Source organism: Lutra lutra, chromosome 1, assembly GCF_902655055.1.
Source record: "Lutra lutra chromosome 1, mLutLut1.2, whole genome shotgun sequence".
Lineage (NCBI taxonomy): Eukaryota > Metazoa > Chordata > Mammalia > Carnivora > Mustelidae > Lutra > Lutra lutra.
This window is the reverse complement of record NC_062278.1, coordinates 155,259,180-155,285,564: the sequence shown is the minus strand read 5'-3', so window position 1 is coordinate 155,285,564 and position 26,385 is coordinate 155,259,180. Positions and strand designations below refer to the sequence as shown.

General features: G+C 44.1%; 1 protein-coding gene across 2 annotated transcripts; it reads left to right on the top strand.

Annotated features, from left to right (window-relative positions):
* Positions 1-15,864: 15,864 nt before the first annotated feature.
* SLC22A13 (solute carrier family 22 member 13) lies at positions 15,865-25,110 on the top strand. 2 transcript variants are annotated; one of them, XM_047740456.1, is made up of 10 exons: positions 15,865-16,285; positions 21,193-21,296; positions 21,490-21,644; positions 21,866-22,034; positions 22,233-22,353; positions 22,440-22,534; positions 22,737-22,951; positions 23,149-23,257; positions 23,767-23,982; positions 24,186-25,110. In XM_047740456.1, the coding sequence occupies exons 1-10, from the start codon at positions 15,908-15,910 to the stop codon at positions 24,277-24,279; spliced, it is 1,656 nt and encodes a 551-aa protein (XP_047596412.1). In that variant the 5' UTR covers positions 15,865-15,907; the 3' UTR covers positions 24,280-25,110. The 2 variants fall into 2 exon arrangements, with proteins under 2 accessions (XP_047596412.1, XP_047596419.1); XM_047740463.1 differs by lacking the exon at positions 23,767-23,982.
* Positions 25,111-26,385: the final 1,275 nt, after the last annotated feature.

Genomic DNA, 26,385 nt, shown 5'->3' with positions numbered 1-26,385 from the left:
CGAACAACAGTGGTGATAGTGGACATCCCTGCTGTGTTCCTGACCTTAGAGGAAAAGCTCAGTTTCTCCCCATTGAGAATTATATTCACTGGGTTTTCATAGATGACTTTTATGATTTTGAAGTGGTACCCTCTGTCCCTACACTGTAAAGAGTTTTTAATCAAGAAAGGATGCTGTACTTTGTCAAATGCTTTTTCTGCATCTCTTGAGAGTATCATATGGTTCTCATTGTTTCTTTTATTAATGTAGTGTATCACATTGATTGATTTGAGCATGTTGAATCAAACTTGCAGCCCAGGAATAAATCCCACTTGGTCATGGTGAATAATCCTTTTTATTTTTTAAATTTTATCTATTTATTTGACAGAGACACTGCAAGAGAGGGAACACAGGCAGGGGGAGAAGGAGGGGGAGGAGCAGGCTTCCCGCTGAGTAGGGAGCCTGATGCAGGGCTCTGTCCAGGACTCTGGGATCATGACCTGAGCTGAAGGCAGATGCTTAATGACTGAGCTACCCAAATGCCCCATGAATAATCCTTTTAATGTATTGTTGGATCCTGTTGGCTAGTATTTTGGTGAGCATTTTTGCATCATGTTCATCAGGATATTGGTCTGTAATTCTCATTTTTGGTGGGGTGTTTGTCTGGTTTTGGGACAAGATAATGCTGGCCTCATAGTGTTTGGAAGTTTTCCTTCTAATTCGATTTTTTGAGACAACTTCAGAAGAATAGGTATTAATTCTTTAAATGTTACGTAGAATTCCCCAGGGAAACCATCTGGCCCTGGACTCTTATTTGTTGGGAGGTTTTTGATTACTGCTTCAATTTTCTTGGCTGGTTATGGGTTTGTTCAGATTTTCTGTTTCTTCCTGGTTCAGTTTGGGTAGTTAATATGTCTCTAGGAATGCATCCATTTCTTCCAGATTGTCTAATTTGTTGGCATATAGTTACTCATAATATGTTCTTATAATTGTTCATATTTCATTGGTGTTGGTTGTGATCTCTTGCATTCATGATTTTTTTTATTTGGGTCCTTTCTCCTTTCTTTTTGATAAGTCTGACCAGGGCTTTATCAATCTTATTAATCCTTTCAAAGAACCAGCTCCTAGTTGTATCTGTTCTACTTTTCTTTTGGTTTCTATTTCATTGGTTCCTGCTCCAATCTTAATTTCTCTTCCCCTGCTGGGTTTAGGTTTTATTTACTGTTCTTTTTCCAGCTTCTTAAGTGTAGGGTTAGGTTGTGTATTTGAGATCTTTCTTGTTTCTTAAAAAAGGTTTGTAGTGCCATATACCTCCTTTTTAGGACCACCTTTGCTGCATACCAAAGATTTTGAACAGTTGTGTGTTCATTTTCATTTGTTTCCATGAATTTTTTTAACTCTTTAATTTCCTGGGTGACCCATTCATTCTTTAGTAGGATGCTTTTTAGCCTCCATATATTTGAGTTCTTTCCAGCTTTCTTCTTGTGATTGTGTTCCAGTTTCAAAGCATTGTAGTCTGAAAATATGAAGGGAATGATCCCAGTCTTCTGGTATCAATTGAGACCTGATTTATGACCCAGGATGTGATCTATTCTAGAGATTGTTCCATGTGCACTTGAAAAGAGTGTGTATTCTGTTGCTTTGGGATGGAATGTTCTGAATACATCTGTGAAGTCCATCTGGTCCAATGTGTCATTCTTATTTCTTTGTTGATCTTCTGCTTAGATGATCTGTCTACTGCAGTGAGGGAGGTGTTAAAGTTCCCTACTATTATTGTATTATTATCTATGCGTTTCTTTGATTTTGTTATGGATTGTCTTACATAATTGGCTGCTCCCATGTTAGGGACATAAAAACGATTGTTAGATATTGTTGGATATACCCTTAAATTATGATATAGTGTCCTTCTTCGTCTCTTATTACAGTCTTTGCCTTAAAATCCAATTTGTCTGGTTTAAGGAATGCCACCCCAGTTTTCTTTTGATGTCCACTAGCATGATAAATGGTTTTCTACACCCTCTGTTAATGTTCTTTACCAAGTTGAGAATGTTACCTTCTGTCCCTAGTTTATTGAGAGTTTTTGTTATAGATGGATATTGAATTTTATCAAGTGCTTTTTCTCATTATGTGATTTTTTTAGCCTATAGATGTGATAGATTATATTAGTTGATTTGTGCATTTTGAACCAGGCTCACATATCTGGGATGTCCTACTTGGTCGTAGGATATAATTCTTTTTTTACATTGTTTGAATTGCTATACTAATATTTTGTTGAGGATTTTTGCATCTTTCTTTGTATTTTTCTTGCAAGTCTTTGGTTTTGCTATTAGACTAACGGCCGGCCTCATAGAATGAGTTTGTAAGTATTCCCTCAGCTTATCTTCTGGAAGAGATTGTAGAGAATTGGTATAATTTCTTAAATGTTTGGTATAATTCATCAGTGAATTCATTTGGGCCTGGTGATTTCTGTTTTAGAAGATTATTAATTACTGATTCAATTTCTTTAGTTGATACAGGCCTGTTCAGATTGTGTATTTCTTCTTGTGTACGTTTTGACTTGTGCCTTCAAGAAATTGCTCCATTTCACTTAGGTTATCAAATATGTAGGCATTGAGTTATTTACAGTATTACTTTGTTGTCCTTTTAGTGTGTATTGAATCTGTAGTGATACCTCTTTCATTTCTGATGTTAGTAATTTTTGTCTTTTCTCTTTTTTTCTTAGCCTGACTAGAATTTTATCAATTTTATTGATCTTTTCAAAGATCAATAAATAAAACATTTGGTTTTATTGGTTTTCTCTATTATTTTCCTGTTTTCTGTTGCACTGATTTCTCTGATTCTTACTTTTTTCCTTGTGCTTTCTTTGGATTTAATCTGCCCTTCTTTTTCTGTTTTCTTAAGACTTAGAAATACTGTGTTTGGATCTTCTTTTCAGTGCCATAAATTTCACTCTAGACACTGCTTTTGTGGTATCCCCATGATTTTAATATGTTGTATTTTCATTTTCATTTCATTCAAAATATTTTAAAATTTCTGTTGAGATTAATTTTGGAGTCCATGTGTTATTTAGAAGTATGTTGTTTAATCTCCAAGTATTTTGAGATTTTTCATCTATCTTCATTTTGTTGATTTCTAGATTAATTGATTGTGGTCTATATATTTTTTTAAATTTAAGGTTTTTTTAAGTTTAAGATGTGTGTTATGGCCCAGAGTGTGGTCTCTCTTGGTAAATGTTCTATGTGAGCTTGAGAGGAATGTGTATTCTGCTATTGTTAAATGACATTAGTTATAAATGTCAGTTGATTCATGGTGTTTCAGGTGTGTCCTTACCGATATTCTGCCTGCTGGTTCTGTCCATTTCTGATAGAGGGATGTTGAAGTCTCCAGTTGTAATAGTGGATTAATATCTTACTCCTTGCAGTTCTATCAGTTTCTGCCTCATGTATTTTGATCATTTGTTTATGGTGAATACACATTAAGAATTGTCCTCTTGGACTCAAATAAAATCAGTAATGAAAGAGAAGAAACAACAATCAACACCACAATATACAAAGGATTATAAGAGAATGTTATAAAAAATTATATGTCAATAAGTTGGACAAATTAGAAGAACTATATAAATTCCTAGAAACATATAGCCTTCCAAAACTGAATCAAAAAGAAACAGAAAAGTTGTACAGACTGATGTGATGAAATTGATTCAGTAATCAAAAAAAAAAAAAAAAAACCACCCAAAAAACAAAAGTCCAGGACCAGTTGGCTTCATGGGTAAGTTCTACCCAACATTTAAAGTGTTAATACCTGTTCTCAAACTATTCCAACAAGAAGAGGGAAGAAAGCTTCCAAATTCATTCTGTGAGGCCAGAATTACCCTGATATCAAAACCAGATAAAGACACTACAAACAATGAAAACCACCACCCATTTTCTGTGATGAACATAGATGCAGAAATCCTAAACAAAATGTTAGCAAATCAAATCCAGCAATACATTAAATAAATCACAGGATCAAGTAGGATTTAATCCGGGGATACAGGATGGTTCAATATTTGCAAATCAATCAGGGTGATTCATCAGATTAACAAGAGAAAGGATAAAAACCATATGATCATCTCAGTAGATACAGAAAAAGTTACAGTATCCATTCATGATTAAAAATTCCCAACAAAGTAGGTTTAGAGGAAACATGCTCAACATACTTAAGGCCATATATGAAAAACCCACAGCTAACATCATACACAATGGTAAGAAACTGAGAGCTTTCCTCAAGAAATATAAAAATAAAGAAAAATAAAAGGGTGTTCACTCTCACCACTTTTTTTCCACATAGTACTAGAAGTCCTAGCCACAGCAATCAGACAAGAAAAAGAAAAAAAAAGGCATCCAAATGGGTAAGGTGGAAGTAAAACTGTCACTATTGGCAGATGACATGATACTACATACAGAAAATGCCTAAGATTCCACCAGAAAACTACTAGACCTGACAAATGAATTCAGTAAAATCTCAGGATACAAAATTAATATACAGAGACCTTTTGTATTTCTTTCTACTAATAATGAAGTAGCAGAGAGAGAAATTAAGAAAACAATCCCATTTACAATTGCACCAAAAATAATAAAATGCCTAGGAATAAATTTAACCAAGGAGGTGAAAGACCTGTACTCTGAAAATCATAAAACATTGTTGAAAGAAACTGAAGATGGTACAAGCAAATGGATAAGTATTCCATGCTCACAGATTGGAAGAATCAATATTGTTAAAATGTCCATAGTACTCAAAGCAATGTACAGATTTAGTGCAATCCCTTTCAAAATATCAACATTTTTCACAGAACTAGAATAGATAATCCTAAAATTTGTGTGGAACAACAAAAGACCCCCAAATAGCCAAAGCAAATAGCCAGATGTTGAAGAAGAAGAACAAAACTGAAGGGTGTTATAATCCCAGATTTCAAAATATACTACAAAGCTATAGTAATCAAAAGTGTTGCTCTGACACAAAAATAGACACACAGATCAAAGGAATAGAATAGAAGCTGAGATGGAAACCCACACTTAATCTATGACAAAAGAGACAAGAATATACAATGGGGAAAAGACAGTCTCTTTAACAAATGGTGCTGTGAAAACTGTACAGCTCCATGCAAAAGAATGAAACTGGACTGCCTCTTACACCAAACACAAAAGTAAATAAAAAATGGATTAGAGACCTAAACGTGAGACCTGAAACCATAAAACTCCCAAAAGAAAACAGGCAGTAATGTCCTTGACATCAACCTTGGAAACATTTTTCTAGAACTTTCTCCCCAAGCAAGGGAAACAAAAACAAAATTAGACTATTGGGACTATAGTAAAATAAAAAGCTTTTCCATCAGCAAAACAAAAAGACAGCCTACTGAATGGGAGAAGATATTTGCAAATTATATATTTGATGAGGGATTAATATCCAAAATAAATAATGTATATAACTCTACATTGAAAAACTTTCCTATTTTAAAATGGGCAGATGACTTGAATAGACATTTTTCCAAAGAAGCCCTATAGATGGCCGACAGACACATGGGAAAAGATCCTCAACATCACTCATCATCGGGGAAATCCAAATCAAAACCACGATGATATATCACTTTACAACTGTCAGAATGTCTAAAATCAAAGAAACAAGAAATAACAAGTGTTGGTGAGGATGTGGAGAAATAAGAACCCTCATGCATTGTTCATGGGAATACAAACTGGGGCAGCCTCTCTGGAAAACAGTAGAGATTCCTCAAAAAATTGAAAATAGAATCACCATATGATACAGTAACTCTACTAACTGGGTATTGGTCCAAAGAAAATGGAAACAGTAATTTGAAAATATATGCATACCTCTATGTTTATTACAGCATTATTTACCAGCCGAGATATGGAAGCAACTCAAGTGTCCATATAGATGAAAGGATAAAGAAAATGTGGTATTATATGCAATGATCTGTTACTCAGTCAAAAAAAGCATGAGATGTTGTCATTTACAGCAACATAGATGGACCTATAGGATATAATGCTGAGTGAAATAAGTCAGAGAAAGACAAATAGAGTATGATTTCACTAATGTAGAATTTAAGACACAAAACAAATGAATAACAACAACTAAAAGACCACTCTCAAATACAGAGAACAAATTGGTGGCAGCCAGAGGGGAGGTGGTTGGGGAGAAGGGGAATAAAATAATGAAGAATATTAAGAGTAGGTTTACCTTGGTGAGCACTGAGTAATGTATAGAGTTGATGAATCAGTATACTGTACACCTGAAACTAATATAACCCTGTATGTTAATTATACTGAAATTTTTAAAAAATTGTCCTCTTGGAGTATTGACACCTTTATCATTATGTAATACTTTTCTTATCCCTAATAAAAATCCTTGCTCTGAAGTCTGCTTTCTGAAATTGATATAGCTATTCTTACTTTTGGGGGGGATTACTGTTTGCATGATATATCTTTTTCCATTCATTTACATTTAATCTATATGTGTCTTCATATTTAAAGTGGTTTTCTGGGGCACCTGGGTGGCTCAGTGGGTTAAAGCTTCTGCCTTCGGCTCAGGTCATGATCCCGGGTCCTGGGATTGAGCCCCACATCGGGCTCTCTGCTCAGCAGGGATCCTGCTTCCTCCTCTCTCTCTGCCTGCTTCTCCGCCTACTGTCTGCCTGTCAAATAAATAAATAAAATCTTTAAAAAAAAGAAGTGGAAGAGAAAAAAAAGTGGTTTTCTTTTAGACAGCATATAGTTGGTTCTTGTTTTTTGTTTCTCTGACAATCTCCGTCTTTTACTTGATGTAGTAGACCATTAATAACATTTAAAGTGTTTATTAATACAGTTGGATTAACTATATTAACTATATAACCATATTTGTTTTCTATTCTTGCCCTTGTTCTTTGTTCCTATTTTTATCCTCCCTTTATCTGTTTTTTTTTTGTGTGTGTGTGTGTGGTTTTAACCGAGAATTTTATTTTTTAATACTCTTTTAAGATTTATTTATTTATCTTAAAGGGCATGCATGAGCAGAGGGTGTGTGAGAGAATCCTCAAGCAGACTCCCCACTGACTGGACTGGAGGCCAATCCCAGGACCCTCAGATCATGACCTGAGCCTAAACCAAGAGTTGGACACCCAACTGACTGAGCCCCCCAGGCACCCCTTTAACTGAGAATTTTATATGGTTTATTTTCTCTCCCTTCTTAGAAGTATATCAATTATACTTTTTTTAAGTGGGTGCCCTATGGTTTTTGATATATATTTAAAATTAATCCAAATTAATTTTCAAAGAACATAATACACCTCCCAGGTAGCATTAGTACAATATAATAACAAAATAATCCTACTCCCTTCTCTTGTTCTTTGTATCATTTGTGTCATTGTTGTCAGTCATACCATATATAGGTAAGTGATCCAAGGGCAATGAATGTATTTATGTATAAATACATACTCATATATATGTACTCGCATTGGTAATCTAATCATTCTTGTTCTTATTATTGAGCAAATTGTTATCTGTTAGATCAGCTGAGAAAAGGAAGACTAAAAGCTTTTCTTTAACCTTCACTTATTCTTTCTCTGATGCTCTTCTTTATGTAGTTCTAAATTTCTGACTCATCATTTTTCTTCTCTATGAAAATCTTCTTTTAACATTTCTTGTAAAGCAGGTCTATTGGCAGCAAATTTCCTCCATTTTTTTATCCTTCACTTTTGAGGGATAATTTCACAAGACAGAATTTTAGGTTAGTGGTCTTTCCTCAACACTTTAAATATTTCATTCCACTTTCTTCTTGCTTGCATGGTTTCTGAGAAGTGGATGTAATTCTTATATTTGCTCCTATTTAGGTAAGGTGGGGAGAGTTCCCTCCCCTCTGTCATCTTCCAAGATATTTTCTTTAACTATGATTTTCTGCAGTTTGAATGTGATGTGCCTAGGTGTAGTTTTGGCATTTAACCTGTTTGGTATTCTCTGATCTTTCTGGATCTGTGGTTTGATGTATGACACTAATTTAAAGAAATTCTGTCATTATTGTTTCAAATATTTCTTTTCTTTCTTCTCCTTCCTGGTTTTCCCCAGTATGCCCATGTTATATAACCTTTGTATTTGTTCCACAGTTCCTGTATATTCTGTCTATCCCCTCTCCCCATCTTTTTTCCCTTTTGTTTTTGAGTTTTGGAAGTTCCTACGGACATTCTCAAGCTCAAGGATTCCTTCATCACCTGTGTCCAGTCTACTAATGAGCCTTTCAGAGGAGTTATTCATCTGATTGCTTACATTTTTTTCTCTGTTAGAATTTTCGTTATTCTCCTTACAGTACCTGTCTACTATTGCATGTTGTCTGCTTTTTCTATTAGTCGTTAGCATGTTTATATATTTTTCAAAATTTCCAATTTGATCATTTCAATATTCTTCCCATATCTGAGTCTGGTTCTTTTTTTTTTTTTAAGATTTTATTTATTTATTTGACAGAGAGAGATCACAAGTAGATGGAGAGGCAGGCAGAGAGAGAGAGAGGGAAGCAGGATCTCTGCCGAGCAGAGAACCCGATGCGGGACTCGATCCCAGGACCCTGAGATCATGACCTGAGCCGAAGGCAGCGGCTTAACCCACTGAGCCACCCAGGCGCCCCTGAGTCTGGTTCTGATGATAGCTCGGTCTCTTCAAACTGTGCTTTTGCTTCCTAGTGACTTGTAACTTTTTTTTTGAAAGCCAAACGTGATGTATTGAGTAAAAGGAATTCCAGCACATAGGCCTTTCTTTTCTTTTTTAAAGATTTTATTTATTTGACAGACAGAGATCACAAGTAGGCAGAGAAGCAGGCAGAGAGAGAGGAGGAAGCATGCTCCCTGCTGAGCAGAGAGCCCAATGAGGGATTGATCCCAGGACCATGGGATTGTGACCTGAGCTGAAGGCAGAGGTTTAACCCACTGGGTCACCCAGGCGCCCCCGCACATAGGCTTTGAATGATATGGTGATAAATTGCACAGAAAGAAGAAGCAGTCTATAGTCCTGTGATTAGGTCTCAGTTGTGTGGTTTTTTTTTTTAATATTTTATTTATTTATTTGACAGAGAGAGATCGCAGGTAGGTAGAGGGGCAGGCAGAAAGAAAGGGAGAAGCAGACTCCCTGCTCCATCCCAGGACCCTGAGATCATGACCTGAGCTGAAGTCCCACACTTTAGTGACTGAGCCACTCAGGTGCCCAGTCCCCTTTGGGGTTTTTAATTCTCAGACTTACCACACTGAGCCTCCAGCAATTTGTCAATTATAGTTAAGGTTTTCCTACTCTGACACTGGTTACTGTAGAAGTTTCTGTTTGTGTATTTCTTTTCCAGTAAGTTATAATTCTCTGTGTTGACTCTCCAGTTTTAGAGACAGCAGTTTGCCCTGTGACCTTACTTCCCTGATAGATCTAGAAGAGCTGTTGATTTTTCAGTTTGTTCAGCTTGTTAGAAAAAGACCAGAAACTGGATGTCGTACCTCCAGTTTTTATTTACTAGCATCATTAATTCTCAAATCTGAAAGAGATTTGAGATACCATCTAGTGCGTTTCTATAGGGCATTTTCAAGGACCACTTCCCATTACCAACACCCCCCCCACACCACCTTCTGCTGCATGGACAGATGATTGCCATTGATTATCCTGAACACTGCCTATACGGAAAGCATGTTAAATTGCTCTGGTGGCTCAAAAACTCTTATTATACCCTCTTTGGTCTTAGTTGTGCACTTGAATGATCGAAGGTATAAGGAGAGGAAGAGGAGGGATACATCCTGTAGGTTCCCCCTGAAGGGCCAGAGGCAACCCCAGTCCTATCCTGTAGTCTTCCATAAGGTGGTAGGGGTGACCAGACTGCATCAGGAAGTCAGAGGCCAGCAGTGCATGCGAATATTGGGCTCATACACCCATGCTAGTGAGACCCCGAGGTAAAGAAAGTTTGCCGGGGTGACAGCAATCCTGGGAGGGCTTCCTCCAAGAAGAGAGCTGATTGTGGGCCTTGAAGATTCATGGAGAGCTTTGACATGCTGGTTAGGATTGGGGACAGGGTTACAAGGAGAAATGAGTTAACCAGACACTTGAGATTCAAGGGATGTAGAAGTGAAGCCAGTGGCATCCAGAACCTCAATACCAAGATTCAGGAATCATAACCCTTACTGTGGAAGGTCTTCGATTATGTCTCATTCATCTGTCAAGAGTCTCATCATCTATTTTAGTATCACATATCAAGAAATGGAAAAATCCTTAGAGACCATCTAGTTCAAGCTTTCCCTTTACATAGATGGAGAAATTTAGGCGCAGAGGAGTAGTACGGCGTTAACAAATAAAGAACAGGCCCAAAACAGAGTCAATTGTACTGAGACCTACATCAGCAAGCCAAGGCAATACATAGTTGAAGTTTCAGCCTCTCGCAGGAGTGTGATTTTTAACTTGTGAGGTAATCTAACCGGTAGACCCCCACCTTCTCCCAAAGGAAGTCATCTTGCCAGGAACAATCCATTTGTTGCTGGAAATTTCCTTTTTCTTCCCCCTTCTGCCTATAAAAGCTTTCCATTTTGTGCAGATCCTTGGAGCTCCTTTCTACAGGCATACTTTGGAGATGTGCACATTTGATTTCAGACCACTGCAATCAAGTGAGTATCGCAATAAAGCAAGTCAAATGGGTTTGTTGGTTTCCCAGTGCCCATGAAAGTTGTGATTACACTATGTTGTGGTTTATTAACTGTGCAATAGCATTACATCTTTTTTTAAAAAGTCTAATAAATAAATAGTTTCTATATAACCTTAATTTAAAAATATAGACACAGAGGGGTGCCTGGGTGGCTCAGTGGGTTAAGCCTCTGCCTTCGGCTCCGGTCATGATCTCAGGGTCCTGGGATCGAGCCCCAAATTGGGCTCGCTGCTCAGCAGGGAGCCTGCTTCCCCCTTTCTTTCTCTGTCTGCCTCTGCCTACTTGTGATCTCTGTCTGTCAAATAAATAAATAAAAATCTTAAAAAAATATATAGACACAGAGACATGAATAAATGCTGTTGGAAAAAATGGTGACAATAGACATGCTCTATGCAGGGTTGCCACAGACCTTCAATTTGTAAAAACAAACAAAAAACAACAAAAACAAAAACATTGTGGGCGAAGAGCAGTAAAATGAGGAATGCCTTTGATTGCTAGACGGGTTGCTGTCCCATTCATGAACTGTTTACTAAAGCCAATTAGATCTTCAAATTTACTTGGTTGAATTTTTATTTTCTTAACAGATTTGGTGGAAATGGTGTGGGACAAGAGCGGACAGCTTCAGAAACAACAAGAAACACACGGACTCTCAAACCCTTTGAGTTCTCGGTCTTTCTCACCATTTCCAAAGGTTGTGGGTAGGTTCCTCTCAGGTCTGATCTCTGTTCTTTGCATCCAGCTCCTGGTCAAATTGTTTTTCTAGTCATTCTCACATTTGGAGCTGCTGGTAGTTTAGACCACAATTCCCCATTTGTATAGAAACCCCAGCCCTTGGTTCTGTCCCCAGATAACACATTGGGAACTGCTGGTGGTTTAGGATGCCATTCCCCAGTAGTATGGAATCAGTCCATAGTGTCCATTCTTCAGGGTCTGCTGGTTCAACCCTTTCTCCAGTCCCCAGCTCCACTTTGGTGGTAGTGGACACAGGGCCTCCTCTTGGCCATGCCACAGTAATATCTCTTAGTTACTGCTGGCGTGGAAAGACCACACATTTGTTTGTCTTGTTTTCTGCAGATAAAGGTTATTGCTAATGAGAATCTCAGAAGCCGAAAAGCTATAAAAATTGGTGAGAATGGGTTGAACATTCAAATGCTGTCAGGCACTTACCACCTAACCCAAAGACTCCTGTGTTAGGATGGATTGGTCACAGAATGGGTTACATTAACAGTAGGTCATCTTTCAACCTTAAGATTGAATTTTAAGAAAATGTAATGTGGTATGCTAAAATGTCACACAACCCCCAAGTTTAGTTCGGTTCTGAGAGACCCAAAGGCTTAGCTTTAATTAAAATAATAATACATAAATACATATTTATATAAGTATAAATATATACATAAATGTGTGTGTGTGTGTGTGTGTGTGTGTGTGTGTGTACATATATATCTTTTTGAAATTCCCAGCACCTTTCCCAGAGCTGGCACAAAGCAGATGCCCACCAGATACTAAAAAAGGCAAAAAAAAAAAAAAAAAAAAAAAAAAAAGAAAGAAAGAAAGAAAGAAAGAAAGGAAAGAAAAACTTGCCAAATCTGGCAGATATCGAAGCTATGCTCTAAAGCTATTCAGAGCCTGCAGATGGGATCCTGGGAAATACCGGCAGAAGCTGGCTAAAAGTAAGAGTTCTTAGCAGTCAGCTCCCTCCTGTCTCTGTGTATAGTACTTGGTAGAGAGACAAAAATAAGATTTCACGTTGTCACTTTCTAAATCAGGCCTTTGGTTTTTGATCTTTGGCAGTGTCTCTGGAGCCTGTGAAGATATTATCTTTTGTACCCTCTTTGTGTACCTCTCTTGGGTCCCTCTGCTTGCCTAATAACTGCCATAAATATTTACTGTTTATTTTGGTTGAAACCTGATGAGATATTTGAAAGGATTTAATAGCTCTGCGATTAGAAGACCAACCAAATTGGAAGCTAATATTCCAGGCTTGATAGGAATTTTTTTTTTTAAGATTTTATTTATTTATTTGTCAGAGAGAGAGAGAGAGAGAGAGTGAGCACAGGCAGATAGAGTGGCAGGCAGAGGCAGAGGGAGAAGCAGGCTCCCTGCTGAGCAAGGAGCCTGATGTGGGACTCGATCCCAGGACCCTGAGATCATGACCTGAGCGGAAAGCAGCCGCTTAACCAACTGAGCCACCCAGGTGTCCCTTGATAGGAATTTTTTAAAGCCTTCTCTCCTAAGCTAAATGTACCCAGAGGGAAAGAAGAACATTCCAACATGGGTGTATGGGTGTGTCAGTGTTTCCATACAATTCCGACTGCAACCCAATTCTTTGAGGAATTAGAAGCAAGTGTACTAACCTACAAATATTTGCAAGACCAGAAGAGTCGCTCTAGGAACAATTCAAGGTCCACTTGTTCTTTTTGACAATTAACCTCACCTATTTGATCCCCAAAGGTTTGTAGGTCTGGTAAAATTCTGGCCTTCCAGAGCCAAAGTCCTTGGAGGAATTTGCATTCTTTCCATCTTTGAGATGTAAAATTTCTACCAAGTCTTCTCTTATCTTATGTCTTATCTTCTCATCTGGGTCATCTTCTTGAAATGCAAACTTCAGGGAGGTAATTCTGAACAGGAGAAAAAAACTTTAAAAGGGAAGGGGCTTTAAAAATGTGAATTATTGTAGAAGTTCTCTTGCCCAATACAGTCCACAGCTTTCTTAGATTCTTTGTCCAGGACAAATGCAAATCTCAAGTGTCTTCTCCACAAACATCAACAGAAAGAGCTTTGACAAGCTGAGCAGGTAATTATTCTAACTCTTCTTTTAAAAGCTAGTGAGTTTTGCATTATTATATCCATCCCGTGATTAAAACATTTTTTTTAAAGTTTTTATTTTAATTCCAGCTAACATACAGTCATGGCTAAATTTTTTTTTAAGATTTATTTATTTATTTATTTGACAGACAGAGATCACAAGTAGGCAGAGAGGCAGGCAGAGAGAGAGGAGGAAGCAGGTTCCCCGCCAAGCAGAGAGCCAGATGCGGGGCTCGATCCCAGGACCCTGGGATCATGACCTGAGCTGAAAGCAGAGGCTTTAACCCACTGAGCCACCCAGGTGCCCCATGGCTAAATTTTTTTAATGAACATTTTAAGGCTTTTGTGTCTGTCTATGTGTTTATGTAGATGTGTGGTATTTTCCTACTTCTGGATGTCATTGCCACAATTTGCAAAAAAAGCTCTATTTAATCAGCTTGAGGAAAATCACTTATATGAAATAAGGACTTCAAAAACTCTTAGAAATATAAAAACTTAACCCAAATATTTTTCAAGTTCTGTGATCTAGGATTAATCTTTAGTAAATAAAAGCTAGTTTAAGATTGTTGGTTTAGGGGCACCTGGGTGGCTCAGTGGGTTAAGCCGCTGCCTTCGGCTCAGGTCATGATCTCAGGGTCCTGGGATCGAGCCCCACATTGGGCTCTCTGCTCAGCGGGGAGCCTGCTTCCCTCTCTCTCTCTCTCTGCCTGCCTCTCTGTCTACTTGTGATCTCTCTCTGTCAAATAAATAAATAAAATCTTTAAAAAAAAAAAAAGATTGTTGGTTTAATTAAAACGGGCATGTCTTGGGTACGTGGGTGACTTGGTTGGTGAAGTGTCTGCCTTCGGCTCAGGTCATGATCCCAGGATCCTGGGATCGAGCCCCACATCAGCTCGATTGCTGAGCTCCTTGCTCCTTGCTCAGTGGGGAGTCTGCTTCTCCCTTTCCCTCTGCTGCTCCCCCTGCTTGTGTGCATACATACTCTCTCTCTGTCAAATAAATATATAAAATCTTAATGATGATGATGATAATGGAAACATCACTGTGGGGCAGCCGGATCCTGTGGAGTCCGGGGCCGGGGAGGTGGGGACATGCAGTGAAAGAATTCACCCAAGGCAGAACAAAGGAGATAGAAGTTTATTGACTACACCCGGAAGCAGTGGGCAGGACTCAAAGGAACGACGGTCTGGAGGCAGTGGTGGTGTCGTAGTAAGAAGGAAGGTGAGGAGGTATGGGAAGGTATGGGCTTTTCCTCCTTTTTGCTACCTGTGTCCAAGTGTAGGTAGACCATTGGTCAGCTCTTTGGGAGATGCCTCCTGTCAGAAGTCCTGATTATTCTCCATTCCTGTAAGAATCCTGACCTACCAGCCACAATGTGCCCCATCCCGACTTTGACTCCAGCAAGAGCTTCCACAGCTGAGGTTGTGATCAAGGGAGACTTTGGCCGGTGTACCTCTGTTATCACTGAGATTATCTGTTGTGAAGGAAGCTTTCCTGCAGCCACTCACTTGTGCCTTATCTTGGTCATGTGTTGATTGTTTCTTCCTCAATTAGAGTAGAGCTCAGAATGCACCTCTTGGCTCTTTGGTAATTGCTGTGTGCTCTTGGATTATCTTCTGTACTGAGAAGGAAAGGCATTTGTGCCCTTGGTGGGTCTCTTGGCCTTCTTTTTTTTTTTTTTTTTAAGATTTTATTTATTTGACAGAGAGCACAAGCAGGGGCGTGTAGCAAGGGTAGAGGGAGAAGCAGGTTTCCTGATCATCAGGGAGCCTGATGTGGGACTAGATCCCAGGACCCTGGGATCATGACCTGAGCCGAAGGCAGACACTTAACCAACTGAGCTACCCAGGCACCCCTGTCTCTTGGCCTTCTTGCTGCCCTACCCCATGTCAGAGACCCCTAGGAGAAAGATAAGATCAGCAGTGTCAAGAGGCCAGATTGGGCTGCTGACCTTAGTATGCAAACTGGGTCCTAACTATTCTCCTGACTTACCGCCATTGTCTATTGTGGGCTGGTCCCTAGAAGGGACTTCTGTGTCCCTCTGAGTGCTGGAACTACTCTCAGTATTTGGGGTCTATCATAATGAGAGGGATTTGAGCTAGGAGTGACTTGTTTAGGATGTTGCAATTGGAGGGGGCTGCTTGTGTACTGTTTAACATCTGGCTAAAGCTCATTCCTGTGCTGGGCCCAAGAAGGTCCTCTTATGAGGCTTGTGTTCATCATCCTGTCCATAAAGCATCCTCGGATTCTGCAAGTCAGAGTGGGTGAGTTTTTTATCAGACTCTATCCTTCTCAGGCCACAGCCAGGGAGTTGAAGTGTGACAGGTCAGGCCAGGCAAGGCTGGATTAAATATTAACAGTCATCACTGCTCAGAGGAACAAGTGCCCCAAAGCCATGCTGCAGAGCTGTTTGGTGGCCACAGGCTGACTGGTAGACATGGCTCAGTTTGCCCAGGTCCTGGCTGAAATAGGTGACTTTGGACGCTTCCAGATACAGCTGATGATACTGCTGAGTATCCCCAACTTCCTGTCTGCTTTCTACATGTTCGGCCAGGTCTTCATGTTCCAGGATGAGGCCCACCACTGCTCAGTGGCCTGGGTGAAGAACCACACTTTGAACCTGAGTATCACGGAGCAGCTGACACTGAGCGTGCCTCTGGATGCTGCAGGCAAGCCCGAGCCCTGCCTCATGTTCCGGCCGCCCCCCAATGGTGCCACCCTGGAGGAGATCCTCAGCCACCGCTTCAATGAGACACAGCCTTGCGATGCAGGCTGGGCGTATCCTGAGGACAGGCCTCTGTCCCTAAAGAATGAGGTAGGGCTGCCCTTCTGCGCGTCTGCCTGTTTGGGGTTGGTTAGCAGCTCTGTCCGGCCCTCTGCCCTCAGCAGCTGGTGCTGCTGCTTCTCTGTGTGCCCTTCAGCACTCACACCTGAATGATGGACCATTGGGGTGCTTCTTTTTTTTTTCTTTTTGCCACTCATCCTGCTTTTCTCTTTGTCTTCCAACTATTGGCCCCTTCACCTCTCTGTCCATGTTCTCTGTCTGGTCTGTCTGCCCATCTGTCCATGCGTCTTTCCCTATCTTTTTGTTTGTCCCTTTGCCTATGTACCCAGCTTGCCTTCCTTCCTTCCCCTCCTGCTTTCCTGTCTTTGTTTCTTTCTGTCCCTCCAGTGTTCCCATCTATCTGTCCATTGGCCTTGGTCATTCAGTCGGTCCCTGAGCTCTGCTGTTTACCTAGCTTCCTGCTTGCCTACCCTCCTGCTTGCCTGCTGTGGGGCCTCTGCCTTCCAGCTGCTCTCTCTAGAGCTATGCCTGCCTGCCCTCTGAGGATGCCCATGACTCTAGGATTCATCCTGCAGGTGACAACACTTGCTCTGCTAAACTTATTTTCTTAGGAAGGATCCAGGCAGGTAAACAGGTTCCCATTCCAGCCATCTGAGCAAGAAGGGCTCTCTGGAAGCATCCAGGCCCACTCTGCTGCTTCCCAAGAAGCAGGGACTGAGGCACAGAGGGGAGAGATGACTTGGTCAGGGCAACCCAGTGAGCTGATTGTGGAGATGGGGCTCCCCCTCAAGTCCCTGCAGGCACAGGAAAGAACACAGATGGTCTAGAATCCTGAGGTATGGGTGTTCTTGGGAAGGTCTGGACAACTCACCTTGATGGTGGCGGATACTGAGCCTTTGTGGAGAGGGGACTTGAGTCCAGAGATTAAACATTCACTGCTCCCCCTGGGAGTCAAAAAGTATTTACTTTTTAGAGGCTTTCAGAGGATTTTGTTTTAATCAAAGGCTTTCACATTTTTTAAAAGATTTTTTAAAAGTAATCTCTGCACCCAATATGGGGCTCGAGCTCACAGCCCTGAGATCAAGAGTTGCACGCTCTACCAAGTGAGCCAGACAGGTGCCCCAGGCATTCAGTTTTTAAAACGTGACCATAAACCTGCCCCCTGAACCCTTGCAGGCTGAGGATATGTCCTCCCTGTCTTCCTCCTGACCTTCCACCTCATTCTGCCCCACAGGGGTATAGGCAGCCTAGGAGCTCTCCTAGCAGAGCCCAGGCTGGTCCTCATTGTCCTCTCCGTGTCCCCAGAATCACCATCATGATAGGGTCAGCCTCCCTGGGTCCTCAGATGCCATGGGTGCCTACTTCCACACATGCTCAAACTCTCCCTACCTGCCCAAAAACCATCCTGAAAGCCCAGGCAAGCAAGCAGACCGCTCGGAGCCAACTCTAGCCCTGTTCATACCCTGTGCTGGAGTGTTGGCGTGATTTTGTTCAGTCAAAGCTCCCTGAATATTTACTGTACAGGGACCAGTCAGAGGAGGGAGGCACCTTGTTCTCCTTATCTGAGGATTTGGGGGTCCCCCTTTTCTTTAATCATCAACCTAACCTGTGCTAGCACAGAGGTTGGGCCTTGGACCTCTTGTCCTTCCCTATCATGTTTCTCCTGCTCTGGCCCTCCCAAGGACTTCGATTCTCAGGAGAATGTCCACCTTTGGTCCTTTGCGCCCTGCACCAAATGATAACTCCAGCTTCTCTTCGAGAGAGAGCTTCATGGCTGTGAGCTCTTCTACCTCTGTTGCTCATCTCGGGGGAGGGGCTCTGCCACACCAACTCAGGGGGCTCTCTCTGAGCTGACATCCCAACTTTCCTTATTACAGCGGCTGCATAATCAAATTGAATTTCAGACAGGTCTAATTTGAGAAGAAAAGAGCAAGTTGCCTCATAGCCTGTGTGCTCTTTTATACAGAGTATATTTCTCCTTCTCAGTCTGCCTCCCAACATTTCCTAGGTGTCCATCCGTGGTAAAAGACAGCAGGACTCCCGGTCTTGTCGACATGAGTCTCTGAACACGGAGGGAAACAGGCTTGGAGTGACTAACCACAGTGTGACCTGTCCTGGGACGAGAGAAGGGGCAGGATGGTAGGGAAGGAGAAGCCGAGAGAATGGCCATACCCGGGACTGGAGGCATGAAAATGCCTTGCATGTTTGAAGAATGCTGACATGCAAAGAGGTGGGGAAGTGGGCAAGAGCTGGCCTTTAAACCGTCTTTGATACAGAGCCGAGGAATTTGGGCCCTCTCCTAGAGACCAAAGGGAGCCACTAAAGCTTTTGGAACAGGGGTGGGAGATGTGACAGGTGTGTACCAAGAATGGGGGCTGGTGTCTGTGTGCCTCTGTGACAGGCCCCAGGGAGAACCATCCACTGTGAGTGTTAGGGCTGGGGAGGTTAAAGGCTGGCGTCCCAAGGGGGGGAGCCCTCTTGTCTCTGTTCCCTCTGAACTCGATCTGCCACTTCTTGGCCCCTCTCCAAGCCTTGGTCTCTGTGGCTGCACAGTAGGAATGATAAGCCTATATGTGGTTAGAATGAAGGTTTAATGAAATAGCGGGTCTATTCACTATATGGAGGTAGTGAACGGAGGCCACTGAGTAGGGGCACCGGCCCTGGGAAACTCCTTTGCATTGGCACCCATGCCTTCAGTCTGAAATGTCTATCCCCAGCTGTGACTTTCCTGAGCACGGTGGCCAGGGCACCCTCTACTGAGCTAACATTTACTGAAGGCTTCCTGGGTGACAGCCACTGTGGTAATAATCATGTTACGCATTCCCCAATAATCCTATTGTTTGCTATAAGTTATAAATCCTATAAGTTGCTCAGTTCAGTCTCCAGAGGCATCTTATTTTAAAGAGTGTCTAACCACAAAGGCAACCTGTGCTTGCTAAATAAAAACCAGACAAGCTGGAGCGCGGGGGAAGGAGTTCAAATCCCATCCCGCCTCATTTCCTCCCAGGGGCAATCAGTGAATCATTCCACATATATTGAAAATTAACAGTTGTTTTTGAGAAGAGAATAGGAGCACAATGGTGTCTCCTGGACTGATTAATTTCTTGCTAAAAGTTATTTTGACTGATGACGATTGGCTAGTTAGCTAGCTGTAGGTATTCGTTCATTTACTGATTCATTCGGTAAAAATTCTTTCAGCTTTCACGCCGTTTCGGTCCTTGTCTGGGGCAAAAAGGGTATCTGAACTCCATTGCCATCTAGCAGTGGACCGAGGATGATGAGCGTAACCTCTCCTCCATCAGGGCAGTGTGCCAACAAATCAAGGACTGTTGTGAGAATTAGGTAACACATGGGAAGCATTTAGGAGACTACCAAACGCAGAGGGAGCCCTCCAAAGGCATGAGTCATGGAGAAGCTGTCTCCACCAGCTGCGGAGGAGAGCTCACATGTCTAAGCTGCAGACATTCCCACGCCGGGGGCCCAGAAGTTCCTGAGGGGCCCAGAGACCCATGGGGGTGGGGATCAGTCACACGTGCTTCCCGACGTGCACCTGTTGCAGATGTGTGTGGAGTTACGCAGACATGCGCATTTTCTTCACTCAGTTTCTCAGTCCGTCTGTCGGGTTCTCTCTGAGTCTGAAGAGAGTCTCCGTGTGTGCACGCGAGTGAATCCCCGCACATACGAGGGTTTCCTCCCCATGTTCCTCCATCCTAATCTCCTGCAAGTGGCACGTGAGGGCTCCGTGGGATTCTCATTGCCTGTGAATGATTAGAGTTTCATGGAGATTTCGCAGCCAGATGAGAAAATTTGAAGGGGCCCAAGTAGGTCACAGGGGTGCCCTGGCTGTGGGAAAGAGGCCCTGTTGGTCAGGAAGCAGCAGTGAGTCCCGTGTCAGAGGTTCCAAACTTTGTATCCTTAGTGTGTCAGTAATTTTCCGTGGCAACTCCAAGCCAAAAGAAAAACCTAACGCTTTTATGTGTTAACTAGTTAGGTCCAAACAATAAGTAATTATGTTCTAAGAACTTAGTAGCTGTTTTAAGAAATAATGTGCATGCAGGGCTCCTGGGTGGTTCATTAAGAATCTAACTTTGGCTAAGGGCATGATCTCAGGGTCCTGGGGTCAAGCCCCTCGTCCTCTGGTTCCTTGCTAGACAGGGAACCTGCTTCTCCCTCTCCTGCTCCCCACCTCTGCTTGTGCTCTCATGCTCCCACTCCCCTTGCCTTACCCCCTCTTGCTTGCAAAAAATTAATAAATACAGTCTTTAAAAAATAAAAAATACATGCAAACTGAAAGAAAATAGTTTTCTTTTTTTTTTAAAGATTTTATTTATTTATTTGAGAGAGATCACAAGTAGGCAGAAAGGCAGGCAGAGAGAGAGGGGGAAGCAGGCTCCCTGCTGAGCAGAAAGCCCGATGTGGGGCTCGATCCCAGGACCCTGGGATCATGACCTGAGCTGAAGGCAGAGGCTTAACCTACTGAGCCACCCAGGCGCCTCAAAAATAGTTTTCATTTTTAAACAAATAGTCACCTATTAACAGGATGTATGTACCTACTGGGAGCTGCACAGTGTCTCCGTCCTTGAACATTTTCTCTCCACATGATGCTTGCTTTTTTTCCCCAAAACTGCCGAAAATACAGTGTCACATCGATATGATGTTACTGAAAGGAGTGTAGCATGATCTCCTGTTGCAACAGAACCGTTCTTAATTGGCAGTTCTTGTAATACCAGACAGATGTTGAGTATTCCTATATTTCCCTTTAAAATGTTAAATATTGTTCTGTACCCCATGAATTTATTCTGGTGTCCTGAGGTGCCTTTGCACACAGTTTGGGAACCATGGGCATCTGCCCCGAGAGGTTTGTGAGTGAGTGGGCTAGATGACAAAGGACTTGCTGTCAGCTACTCCTTGTTCACATCCGCCTGTGTCTGCCTCAGTTCAACCTGGTTTGTGATCAGAAGTACCTGAAGGAGACCTCACAGTCGGTGTACATGGCGGGGCTCCTCGTTGGGGCTCTCATCTTTGGGCCTCTCTGTGACTGGTAAGAACCGTGACCAGCTCCCCCTGACCTAGCATTCTCCTGTGTTCCTGGCACAGTTTCCCTCCATGCCCTTCCCTGGTGTCCAGGGCAGGGCAGGGTGTCCTCCCCCGATAGAGCGCCCAGGGCAGGGCTGGGTCTCCCTTCCTTCCCCTCTGAGAGATTCCCTCACAGACCTACCTCTTTGTTACTCCAGGATCGGCCGCAAGGCCACTATCCTAGTGCAGTTGCTACTCTTTGCCATCATCGGCCTGACCACAGCCTTCGTGCCCAGCTTTGAGCTCTATATGGTCCTGCGTTTTGCTGTGGCTACTGCTGTCGCTGGGTACACCTTCAGCAACGTGACCCTGCGTGAGTGTCTGGGTCCTGAAGCCCTGAGCCGTGAGGTGAGGCCTTGGGGTCTGAGCAGTCCACGTGCGCAGACTGCCTGTGGGAGCCTTGTCGGGAACCCAGGCCACAGGTGGCCACACGCAAAGGGGTCTGAGGTCCACGTGGATGGAGCAGCATCCGGGGAGTGCCAGGGAGGGACAGTGCCAGGGGCTGGCCTGGCCTCAACCTCTCTGTTTGCACAGTTACAGAGTGGGTGGGGCCCTCGAGGAGGACGCAGGCCGTGGTCCTGGCCCAGTGCGCCTTCTCCGTGGGGCAGATGGCGCTGGCAGGACTTGCCTATGGCATCCGAAACTGGAGGCTTTTCCAGATAGCGGGCACTGCACCTGTCTTGCTGCTCTTCTTCTACTTCTGGTGAGGAGGTACTTCCCAGAAGCAAGCCACCCCCCTGGGGCTAGTCTTGCGGAAGTGTGGTTGGAGCGTAATACTCACATTCGCCTCACAGAACACTCCGACAGCAAGGGGTATGGGCTTGGGTGTGCACTGGAGCAGCTGGGACAGCCCCTGGGGAAGTGGGGGGGCTCCGAGGTCACAGCCATTCCCGACCTGCAGGGCTCTGCCAGAGTCAGCACGGTGGCTTCTGACCCGGGGAAGGGTAGAGGAAGCTAAACAAGTGATCCAGAAGGCAGCCTCAGTCAACAAGCGGAAACTCTCCCCAGAGCTCCTGAGCCAGGTACTTTGTACAGACTGAGCCCAGCTCTTGAGCCTGGCCCGCACGGACCTTTTTGCCTGGCCCCTCACTGTGCATCTTCCTATCAGCTCGTCCCAGAGAAGATGGGCCCTTCAGGGAATGCCCTGGATCTGTTCAGACACCCCCAGCTCCGGAAGGTGACCCTGATCCTCTTCTGTGTCTGGTGAGTACAGCAGGGCCCAGGCCCCTCCCTGAGGCCACGCATCTGCTGCGGCTGCATACGTGGCTGGGGGATGGCGACTGTCAGGGACAGGCTGTGTGGTGTTATGGGTTTCTCCCACTGTGACTCCGTCTTCAGCAGGCTCCCCTGAGAGTGACGATGTCTCGTCACCCAGCAGTCACAGGGATGCCTGGACACTTTGTAGGTTTGTGGACAGCCTGGGGTACTTTGGCCTGAGCCTCCAGGTCGGTGACTTTGGCCTGGACATCTACCTGACGCAGCTAGTCTTCGGAACTGTTGAGGTGCCCGCTCGCTACTCCAGCATCTTCATGATGCAGCGGTTGGGCCGCAAGTGGAGCCAGATGCTGACTCTGGTTCTGGGCGGCCTCATGTGCATCACCATCGTCTTTGTCCCAGCAGGTACCGGGGCTGGCTCTCCCACACCCTGGCCCCTCAGCCCCCCAACCCCCACTTCCAGAAGCCTGTCGCTTCCCTTCTAAGAGTGAGGGTTCCCCTGGGGTCCAGGTGCAGAAGGGAGCTTGGGAGGGCAGGGTAAGGGTGGGGCCTGGAGCATGGGGCCATCTCCCTGCACACGGCTGACCAGCATCCCTCACTAGATCTTCCAGTGGTGGTCACTGTGCTGGCTGTGGTGGGCAAGTTCGCCACGGCCTCCGGCTTTACCATCTCCTACGTGTACTCTGCTGAGCTCTTCCCCACTGTCATCCGGTAAGGGCTCCTGCCCCGATGCCCTGACTTTGGCCATCCCTCTCTGCCCTCACCGCTGTTCCACAGAGAGCTTATGAGGCTGGCTCAGGGGCAGCAGTGCTGGTGGGGCCCAGTCCTAGGCAGTGGAGGACAGATACAGAAGTAGGCTATGCCCTGGCCTCGTCAAGACTGGGATATGGAGGAAGTCTAAGAATGAATGGCTGAGAAACAGGAACACTCAGGTGGGGGTTGGCGGGGGTCAGGCAGGAGGTCCAGTCTTTGGCCTGGGATTTGGTGGTGAGTAGAAGGGCAGCAAATGGACAGGCCTAGAGGTGGGAGAAGTGTGGTATCTGGCTGGATTACAAGCAGTTAGTATACGGAAGCAGAGAGCAGAGGCTGGCTGGGCCGGGTGAGCCTAGGGAGCCTAGGGGCCACAATGAGGGTCTGGGCTCTCTCAAGGTGGAGCTGGGGTAGAGCTGTGTCCTGGAGTTGGGGCTGGGTCCGCTCAGCTTGTACTGGCCTTCCCCCAGGCAGACGGGCATGGGGCTGATGGGCATCTTCTCGAGGATTGGGGGTATCCTCACCCCTCTTGTGATCCTGCTGGGCGAGTACCAGGCAGCCCTCCCTATGCTCATCTATGGCAGCCTCCCCATCGGGGCAGGCTTACTCTGTGCCCTGCTGCCAGAGACACGTGACCAGCCCCTGAAGGACACCATCAAGGACCTGGAGCAGGGCCCCCAGCCACGGTGAGCTGCTTGCTTTCTCTGAAGCCCAAACCTCTACCTCACCATGTGTCCACTGTTGCCTAGAGGCCAATATGAGGCTCTCAGGAGCCACAGACATCTGACTGACTTTGGGCCAGATCCTCGTCCTCTGGGGAGGGGTGGTGAGGGATACTGCCATGTGACTAATTCTTGGCCAGTCAATGATGGCCCCCTGTTCTCTCCAGGCCTCCAGAATTAGCACCTTCAGAAAAGGAGACAAAGGCCTCAGGAAGAACATCCAATCCAGGGGCAACTTTTGTGAGCAGTACATACCTCTAATTGTGTCTCTGGAGCTGGAGCAGCAGCAGCAGGGAGCTGCCCGAGCATCCTCTGGAAAAGGCTGGCACCTGCCCACAAGCCCCAACTTGCAGATGGAGGCAGCACACCCTGGCCTGGTCCCCATGCTGGCTGCTGGCTGGCACATGGATGGGCCTCCCTCTTGGTGCTTCTCATCAACTTTCTCACCCCAGCACACTCCCAAACCCTGTTCGTGGTAGGACCTCAGGTGTATCTTGGACTTCACTTGTTCTCTGATTATCTTGTGGGAGTATGGCTCCTCTGGTCCCCTCAGTCTGGGGTTAGCTCAGAACAGAGCAGATGCTTATAGCCTTTCCAAGGATGTAGGAGGAAATTGTGAAGCTGTGGCCTCCATCCAGGCTGGTGGGAGAAAAGGCTGTAGAAGAGAAGAAGGTTGTAGTTTCTTCTCATGGCTGGGCCAGGTCCTGCTGGCTTGGATGGAGCTGATGAGATAATAAAAGGCAAGTAGAGGGCAAAAAACAAATGCATCTCCCTCCCCCCAAGATGAGAGTGGGGTACATGGGACATTTCTTAGACACTCGGGACTGCCCAAGGACAAAGGAAGGAAAAAGTAAATGGTCACTTGATAAAGATCACAGATTTTACAAGAAAAGCACAATCTTAAGAATAGTCAGACCTTCAGAAACGTATAAGCTCAATTTCCTGGAGTCCTAACATCACCTCCGTCCCCCCATATAGGATTTAAAAAAAAAAGACCTATAGAATCAATCATTCCTCACACTTAGAATACAGCCCTTTCTGCCCAAGGGGTCCTGTTGCCATGCTTTAATAAAATCCCCTCCCCTTTTTTTTGCACTGAAAAAGTCTCAAGAATTCTTTCTTGATCGTTCATTCTCAGATTCAAACTCCAAATTATATCATTTTGGCGTTCAGTGTGGGGCTCAAGTCTTTGCATCTGGAATTTGAGCCTCGGTGCAAACTTGGTGAATACTTACTCTTCCCTCCCTTTCATTTCAGGATCTTTTCAAGGAGTATAGTCTTATTGGAACACTTTCATGTCCATTGCTCAAGCTATAGTGCTCTAGCCCATGGCTATTCTATGGGGAGGAGAAAGATTGCCTTTTGGCTTAAAGTTTGCACCCTGGCCAGAATTATAATAAGACCCAGAAACTTGTTGCCCTCTCTTCATTTCTGTCCTTATACAAGGTTGTCTTTCTTGGGCATGGGACAGCCACCTCAGTCACTAGGATGGCTGCCAATTGTAAGACTCCTATGTGAGGTTTCCTCCTCATTGGTCTAATGTGATCCCTTTCACATCTCCGGTCTGGCTGCTTTTGGTGGTGAGACATTTGCTCAGAGCTGGCCCAAACCAGTACCTGATTGGATTAAAACTCAACTTGGCACCATTTCCTAGAGAATCCAGCTGTAAGGACCACACCTGTTGGAATGGTGCTTAGATCATGGTGGATTTCTGGCTTCATTGTTTTCTGCCAGTGTCCCCTACTAACTACTTAAATTACAAATTGAGTAACTTCCCCCTTATAAAACATTTTTAAGTGTTTTCCATGAGTTAAAAATGGTGGGTTCTTCATGGCATGGCATTTCAGTCCATTCCAGCAACCATTTATAGTGTAGGATGCAATGGGGAAGCAAGGGGACACCAGCATCCCTCCTACAAGGCAAGGCACTTTTCCTAGCGACTATTTAGGGGGACACTGCTGATCACTTTGACACCAGGAACCTCTGACATTCTGTGTGTGGGACACCACCTGGGAGATGGGGGGAATTTTTGATAATGGACCTTCTCTACTTTTCTAGGAACATGATATCATCTTTAGTCCCCAAGGATTCTCTTCTGAGATACCTTTTAATCCACTGGAATCAATTTGGATTACAAGATTTAAGAAAGAGAAAATTGACATTCTCTAACTTCGAGTGACTTCAGTACACTCTAGGAGATGAGGGAAAATGGCCCATTAATGGGACATGTATCTATCAGTTAGATCTCTTCTGCAGAAAACAGAGCAAATGGACTGAGGTACCCTATGCCCTTGCCTTCATGGTCCCAAATCAGGATCTGGACCTAAGAGCCTCTTACAGAATGTGTCTAACCACCAATCGCTTTCA